Source organism: Thermobia domestica, chromosome 2 (genome assembly GCF_964235325.1).
Source record: "Thermobia domestica chromosome 2, izTheDome1.hap1.1, whole genome shotgun sequence".
In the NCBI taxonomy this organism is placed as follows: domain Eukaryota; kingdom Metazoa; phylum Arthropoda; class Insecta; order Zygentoma; family Lepismatidae; genus Thermobia; species Thermobia domestica.
In genome coordinates, this window is record NC_137455.1 from 274,885,694 (window position 1) to 274,894,841 (window position 9,148).

A 9,148-nucleotide genomic window follows, 5' to 3' on the forward strand; every position below is an offset into this window, starting at 1 on the left:
ATAAAAGGAGATGATATTAAAACTCCAGTTAAAAGAGAAACTGCAATTACCTAGGTCAGCGTTTCCCAACCTTTTTCAACTTGCGGCACACTACGGGTGTGACTTGAATTCTCGCGGCACACTTATGGATATTATTTGTAAACCTAAAACACAGTGGCATTTTTCTGTGATTATTGATCTCCTTCTCACAGACTAGAGAGCTCGAACACTGTTTTTTCCCCGTGGTAAATCATTATGGTTATTTTTCATTCTAATTTAAAAATAGAAAACAATTGCAAAGAAATATTGGACTCAAGTTTTTAAAAATACGCTTTCTTTCTAAAAACTGTATCCAACCTTTTACTAAGAAGGAAGATCACTAAATAACGAACGAATGAACAAACAAATCTCATTTACTTTTAAAACACAAATGTAGGTAATTTGTCGAAAGGATTGAATTATATTTTAAATTTTCAAGTTTCGAAATGGTCTGCAACAATAAAGAAGTAATAATGGTTATAACAATGACAACAAATACTTTTTTCAACATTAGAAATGTACAGAACAGTAACACGGTATGAAACTTAAAATTGTAGATTTATAGTAGAGGTCCATAGTAACGTGAAATGCAAATATATATATATATTTTCCCTACCTTTTACAATTTGATTCCTCTAAAATTAATAATTTTGTTTCGATTTCTCGCGGCACACCAGCGTCCCATTCACGGCACACTAGTGTGCCGCGGCACACCGGTTGGGAAACGCTGACCTAGGTATATCAATTTATTAAGCTACTGTGATATTAATGATATTTTGTGTTCATTTGTTTGGAGCTTAATGTTCTCTTAAAGCAGTAAGTCTAATGAGCCCTCTCTCGTCCCAAAGGCGAGAATATTTACCAGTTGTTCCAGAGGATCAAAAACAGAGGTGCCTGGCAACCCTTCCTTTTACCCCAGGACTGACGTAAGAAAGGAAAATGGCATTTGGCAGGACAAAAGAATTCCTCTTTCCAACATTCGAATTTGCAGAAGGAGGATCCCAGATCACAAATTCTCGAACTTAAAAATTCACTGACTGGTTTGGTTAAGGCTTTCGAAAACAAGTTAATGTAATTTTAATTTTGTAGATAAATTATACTGTGAAATATTGACATCTGTGGTATTTATGCCTTTTGTAACCCAATCTAAAATTAGGATTATGTTCTTCTCTCCCTGAGCGCAGATTGGATGATACTATTCATACCAAACATCATGAGAAACGTATTCCAAAAAAAAGAAGAAAGAAAGAAAGAAAGAAAAGAAAAGAAAGAAAAAAGAGTATGTCGCGAACTTTGAAACATCGTGTGACAAAAGAATGAAAGTTATTTTGAGCGTCAACAAATATCTATCATTTATAATGTAAGGTGCTACCTGCAAACGATAAGTTTGTAAATAAGTAGCTTTCTTTTGTTAAACACCGGACGACATATTTATTGCGGAAATTGAGTTTCGTGTCGGCTCCTTCTCTGGTTAACACTAGTGGGTCACGAAATCGATTATGTCTTCTTTCCTTCTCTCACATACACTTCAAAATCACGTGATTCACAATTGCAATATGTTGCGTTCACAGTAGGTGGAAGAACTCTCGGGAACTATCTAGAAAGGAAGGAATCGATCAATTCCTCTTCTGACTATTATCCATCATCCCACTCATGTTTACAGGGCTTTCAATCTTGGCATCTCTCCTCCCTCTTTCTCTCTCGCTCTTTCTTTCTCTGTCTCACACACATAATTCCTTTTTGAAATATTTCCCATGGTCAGCATTAAAAGTGCAACCAATTATGGCGTTGCATTTTGATCACGTGGCAGTTAACTCACATGTTTTTCTCACGCTATATTGGGTAGAATAGGCAGTATGACCACTCAACCTTAACCCGGATCTTACTATGTGGGGTATTTCAAAATCTGAATTAAATGTTATCATATGTAGATAATAAAATAGAGACGTCCAAAACAGAAGAGAAACGTTCCTCACGTGAGAAATACGTGCTGAGTGCACATAATTTTAATAGGTCAGAGATTGACGAAGAAGAGTTTTAGAGAAGTTGTTAATAACAATTTACAATGAATTGGTTTAACACAAACTAGGACTTGATGTCGAAATTTTATTCATGCATTGTTGGGCCATCAGATTCATGGATCACCTGATTCTTTAAGATATAGGGTTATTACAGTCATTTGTTCTTAAAATCAGGGATTTCATTATCTTCGGGTGAGAAACATATTCCAACCAAAGGCAAATGTAATATTTGTAATAAAATCCTCATTGATGTTCTGTACTTGCAATAACATATACAAATCTGAACGGCCCCCTAAAATTGTTAAAAAAAAAAAAAGGTGCCGTTGATTGCAACAGTTGCTCTTGACATTTGCATATTAAGAATTTCAAGGAAGCATAGGGATATTCGAGAAAATGTATTGAAATTTATGTTGATCATAATCCGGTACGCTTGCATTAAAGTAATTTCCTGTTCATCCCTATGCTCCTATTTGCTCGCGACATTATAGTCCATACTATATTTTTAAGAATGTTTCTTTAGCTATAGACCCCGCCATCGAAACACCAGGAAATAAGAATTTCAGTGTTCCATGACAAATATGTGTCAAATCGTATGACTCGATATATATTGCAACATAAATTATTAATAGAATTCCTAGCAGTGTGTTTCATATCTATCAAAGAAAATCATACGAATTCGAGTGGTAATTAGATCCCTACCATAATACATTTTTTTTGAAAGTGTGAGACACAAACTGTCATATCTATTTTAGAATATGTGTACTATGTTAAATTTCCTCCTAAATAAAATATAATTCATAAGTATCCGACAACTAAATATTAGGTCATATATTGTCAAAGAGAGGGAATACTGAGATAGAAAACTCAGCAACCAAGAAAAAACTTCATTTCTTCCCCTCTTTTGTCAGTATCATCACTATAAGTACTCTGACACTACTGTTAGGTTGCTTTGTGCAAATTTGGAAATTTTCATGAACCTTAACTCATTCCTTTAACAAATCTTACAAAGAGAAGAAGCGGATAATTAAATATAATCTATCAATGAGAATCATCATTTTCCCCTTTCTTGCTACCATACCTTCTATCATATCTCTTAGATGTTCTCATCAAATTATGCATTAACCAGGTTATTTTTCTCCATGCTAACATTTCCTCGCAGATTTCATGTCCTCCAAAGGAGTTTCCTCCTTCTCAATACCCACATGTAACACGTTTCCAATTGTCTTACATCGCTCCTTCAGTTCAGTTTCTCCTAGTACAGTGAATCATGAAATATATAGAGTGAGCTGAAAGTTAAGAGCTAACCTTCTTTCGTCAAAGAGAAGGAGGTACTGTTCACTGATATTATCATTGTACACTTCTGTTCAGAAACACTGCGCATGTCTTTTCAAATTACATATGAGAATAACTCTCTTTCTTATGATCAAAAATGCCACACGTTTTCTTGGAAATATGTACAAGAAGGAAACACATATTTCCAAATAATATTTCAATAAAAAAATAAGAAATAAGCAAGTTATAATAAAACAAAGAAATCTCCGAAACTTTCATCGCCAAATTCTAAGTTCCATTTTCGTAAACGTGGCAAACGCGCAGCGAAATTTACAAAGAGAGACGGAATTTTATGCTTTGTTAGAAAAATAACGTAAATTGCTCATAATGTTAGAAACTATATATATAAAACATCTCTAATAGTCACAGGTTAAACATTTTACACGTAAATAAACGACTAAATAGAAACAAGATACGAAATATGCGAAGCGACCAGGCATTTTGTGTCAGTGATTTCCTTATATATGTCTACCAAGTAGGTGCATGTTAAGTTACTTTCGTAGAGTAGTTGGTTAACGAGTATTTGTTGGATGTTTAACTGTTTCCACGATCGTCAGTTCAAATCCCATACTCTACAGTAGCTTTTATTTAGAAAAGTTTAATTCTGTCTATTCGTTAAACAACAATATTTTGTTCTAATAATGTTTCTTAATATTATCCTCTTCATTCTATTTTTATAAATATTTCCAAATAATTCAGAATTATGTCTTTAAGCAAAATAAAAAATATTATGTATACATGAAAAATTTCAGTCTGTATAGATTAACTAATAGTAATACTGAAGAGAACATCACACAAACGTTTCCTGAACTCACGTTTATACCTACCCTTGAGCGATCTATATCTACCCTCAAGGTCAATCGAGTGATAATTCTGCTTCAGTCGTGTTCGTATTGCTTGGAATAGTTTCGCCTTATTTATTTTGTTTCCCAAACGTTATTCATATGGGAGACATAGGCAGGAATAAATTAATCCTATTTTATTTTCATGTAGTAGTATCTCCTCGCTAGCTGTATGAGGCGGGTCATGACATGTAAAATTTTACTTTAGGGTTCGTAGGAAAAAAAAAAACTTTTCGCTTTCCTCTTCGCAGAAATTGACAGAGGGATAACGTAAGAATATACTGTACATCAGCCCTGGCCACGGCGAGCAGATAGTGGAAACTCTCCTCGTGAACGCTCACGAGCATTCTACGAGCAAATACCGTTGTTCGTGCTTCGTGAATCTTCGGGTTTTGTCCTTAGAGGAGCGGAAGTGTTGTCAACATTGGCGGTAATCACTAGCTTACCAAATAAAAAAAAAAAGTATGTATAGTAACTGATTGCCATTTAGTGTATAGTGTTTTTTACAATGTGGTAACCGTTAACTATAGACAACACAAACTGGTAACAGCAATCAAATGATAAACTATGTACGTTCCTTTTCTTCTTTTTTCTTTCCTTTTGTTAAAGAAGGATGTGGTGGAACCAAACCATCGCTTACATTTATAAAAATTTGCCAGTTTGCCCAATGGAAAACCAGTTTTCAATATATATATATATATATATATATATATATATATATATATATTATCAAGTTCTTAATCCGAGTGTTACGCGCCTTTGGCGTGGGAGACCCGGGTTCGATTCCCGGCGGGAGCTCATGTGGTTCGGATTCCACGTTAATCAGTAGGTCCACGTCTCATATAGCCTCGCTGCTGAAAGGGACGCTAAACTAAAATCAACTCAATTAATCCGAGTGTGGGTATGTTGTTTCGCTTTTTAGGAAAACAGATAATCTGTTGATACAAAAAAAAAAATACTGTAGCACTTGTTTGTAATTATCTAAGTATTATCTCCAGAAAATTAGCTTATGCATGTATGTGTGTACGAATAGGCTTAGCAAGGGGTTGGTTGTGGAGATTAGAAGCCACTATCAATAGGAAGAATAGTATTTCTTACTCCACTTTTAAAGTGGGGCCGCGGTGGCTCAGTGGTAGAACGTTCACATCTGGTGCTTGGGGTCCCGGGTTCGATCCCAGCCCCCGCCAAGTGAACTTTGCGGTGGACAAACACCGTGTGCGTGGGTTTTCTCGGGGTTCTCCCATTTCCTCCCACTTTCTTCATTCTATCATTTCATTCATTACTCATCATCACCGTCTCCTTTAGCCTAACCGGTATAACCGTGGGACGTAAAACCCAAAGATTTCATTTCATTTTTTCCACTTTTAATGTTACTTTGATCGCAAAGAATCAAACAAAATATTAAGAGAGCCAAAGAGATTTTCCATTTTTAAGAGTGACCATTAGTGGGTACCATTAGTTTTTTTTTTTTAACAAAAAGTGTCTTTTTAATAAGGAAAAATATATTGTCCCTGGCTGGTTGCTTGCCGGTAGCTTGTTAAAAGTGAAAAAGAATGTTAAATCATATCAACGACTGAAGCTACACGCTTGTCTTTCTTCGATAGTTACTGACTGGTTTTGAAAGTCACGATGTTGTAGGCCTACTGTAACAGCGTAAACTTGGAAGGGAACGTTCCAACTGAATGATACGAACAATTATTCCCAATGTCTTGAACATGAAACGTGGATTGCACGGATAACGCTTAAAGTGGGCTGGACTGCACTGGAATTTCCTTCCGGCAAATTAGTGTTTGGTCGGAACTCAGTTCTTCTGTGTAATTGTCTCTTAACAACATTTGAACATTTCTTTTAGATAATAATATCTAACTAACTCTATGGCCTATGGAACCCGAAGGTACAATGCGGCGTTTACAACATATTTCCACTAACTTCGGTCCTTAGCCAACTGGATCCAGTTTCTACTCTGTACTCTTATTTCTGCAAGATCCATCTTAATATTGTCTTCCCATCTACGTCTAGGTCTTCCTAGTGGTCTTCTTCCAATTGGGTTTTCAGTTAAAATTATGAAAGCGTTTCTAATTTCTTCCATTCTGGCTACACGGAATGGCCACCTGAGCCTTCTACACTTAATGACCCTAACAATGTTAAGTGAGCGGTATAAACTATGCAATTCCTCGTTATGAATTTCCTCCAATCCCCATTTACATCCGTCTTTGGTCCGAATACTACTACTACTACTACTACTACTACTACTACTACTACTACTAATAATAATAATAATAATAATACGCATTATTATTATTATTATTATTAATCTAGCAACGAAAGGCGTTCACAACTTAGCAAACGTGAAGCGAGTGACAAGTTACAGACCGAGTGCTAATGTAATACAATGTCACGAATTGTGTAAGCAAGCTAAAAAAGGCCTGAAACAATTCGTTTTCGATTTTTGCAGTCGTTTTTACGTCTGTAAGCTGACATGTTTAATATTAGTTTCTTTCTTTCTTTCTTTCTTTTTCATTTGTTAGTTACTTCAACGCTAACTGTAACCTCTATCATGCGTCTTCCTGAATCAAAAAACGTACCAATTTTATTTCCTGCAGTGTTTTCGCGTCACTGCTTTCGAAATGGGGAGGGGGAGAGCACACCTGCACATTTCACGCTTGCGTCTGCTCAATGCTTCAACATCGTGCGAATTTGTGACCAGGCTTGGCCGTAGGTTTTTTACCATCATGTGTGGTTGGCAACACTTATCGGATGCAGTGGAAGGGGCGGAGCTACCAACACCTGTGCTCACCTGTTCTTATCTCCGCTCGTTGTCGCTCACGCTTCGGCTCCGGGAGCCAATTCAAGGGCAGGCCTGCTGTACATCATGATGGGTCGAAGAATGATCCTTTCAAAATGAATAGCTTTTAAGTAGAATACATTTCACTAGAGGTTGTGCTTCTGTGGTGATGAACATTTGATGTTCTTTAGTCATACGGTAAATTCAAAAAAAATAATAACTGTATTTCAATAGAGAACGGAAATAACATAGTAAAGAAAGAAATGAAATCTGTAAGTTTTACGTCCCACGGTTATGCCAGTTAGACTAAAGGAGACGGTGATGATGAGAGATGAGTGAAATGGTGGAATGAAGAAAGTGGGAGGAAACGGGAGAACCCCGAGAAAACCCACGAGCACGGTGTTTGTCCACCCATAGTAAAGAAAGAAACAACAATTAAATCATGAAAGCATAATTTACTGGTTAGGAAACTTCATTGTGCATGAATACATTTCATATTCAATCCAAGTATTGACAGCAACGAGAGTAAATTATTCTTATTATAAAATGATTTCCCACGACTAGGTAAAATAACTGCCCAATACTTCATGGTTTACGTGAATTGTTTGTTGATGAATAGAATAGCGGAGGTGTTTAGGGCATAATACTTGTAATCTTCCGAACGTAGATTTGAGTCCCCATTAGGTATAAATTTTCGTTTTATTTATTTACTGGAGCAGTTTTCTACACCTTACGAAGTATTCATCGACAAACGCAAAACCAGCTAAAGTATAGGAGATGACAGAATTCGTAGGTAAAACGCAAGACATGGTTGTTTCATGATGCCAATAATTGAAGCAAATGAGTCTTTGAAAACAACACTTTCCATTGCTTAATGTGAACATCCGTAATACATTCGAGTCAAGCAGAGTGTAGGAAATTACAGTTATTGTTTAAAAGTAATATTTCTTTACGCTCTTAGAAACATAATTTCTAGATTAGAAACATATTTATTAACTTCTTTATATAAACTATACTCTATGTTTTTTTATCTTTCGCTGCTGGAGCTCATGAAATTAAAAGAAAAAATACTCCCGTTTCCTGCTTAGCCGCAACATTTCTACTGTTAGTGAATAAGTACATTCAAAGTGTTCGAAATGCGACATGTGTCAGGAATTCACTACTTGTTCTTTTAATTAAACGTTTTCGACGGTTACTGATATCTAAAGGTTGCCTAAGACGAAGTTATCAAATTTAATCCTGTTGCCACAAGACGAGACAAGATTGTAGAATATTTCGTCTGGTCTCGTGCCAACGCCGTCTTGTCTAGAAAATTATATATCTGTCTCGACTCGAAGTCTCCGCTCGTTATCGAGACGATCCACGAGAAATATTTTGTCTCGTGGTATCACTAGTGTTGCCACGAGACGAGACAGCTTCAAATATCGACTGCTCTTGTCTCGTGAAAATGCTGTCTCGTCTCGAAGTATCACTACTTAATTAAATGAATGAAAGAACTATCACCTCAATAAATGTTTACAGAGAAAATTAAACATTTAATAGGGAATTATATGAAACAAGTTGATAGACGGGATAGAGTTGATAGCTCTACAATGCATTTAATTAAGCAGTGATACTTCGAGACGAGACAGTCATGTAATTTTCGAGACGATGCGTAATGTGAAAATTGATTATGAAATTCCTTACATTACTGCTTTTAAGAAATAAAATTTACTGGAAAGCTTTCTTTATTGCATCAATGAGCACACAGAGAACACTTACGAACAGGGTTGGCAACCGTCCCGATTCTGTCGGGACTGTACCGATTTTTGACTTATTTGTCCCGCGTCCCGACCGAACACTCACCGGGATGCATATTGTCCCGATTTATCGATTTTCAAAGTTAATATTTTCCTGGGCTATTTTTATATAGGAATAGGCCTACCTTATTCTTTTATGCGCAGTTTTACATGTGGAATGTAATTTTCTTTCTAAACTTTGTTTATATTAATAATTGCAGTTGTTTTGGTTTGAATTGGTTGCATATATTGCTTATACCTAGTGATCAGCAGTGAGTGGGAAAATAAAAAACTAAGGTGCCGCATTCATTCAGGCTCATGTTATTCAGCTGATCATTTACATTGTTCTAACAACTCGCTGTATGTGTAGTC

General features: G+C 36.0%; 1 protein-coding gene across 1 annotated transcript in view; it reads right to left on the reverse strand.

Moving 5' to 3' along the window:
- Positions 1-3,181: 3,181 nt before the first annotated feature.
- Positions 3,182-9,148, reverse strand: part of LOC145679433 (tubulin alpha-1 chain-like) — a 94,657-nt gene continuing 88,690 nt past the window's right edge. Inside the window, exon 3 of the mRNA XM_081750015.1 lies at positions 3,182-3,291. Coding sequence (XP_081606141.1) covers positions 3,182-3,291 — 110 coding nt within the window. The remainder of the gene's footprint in view (positions 3,292-9,148) is intronic.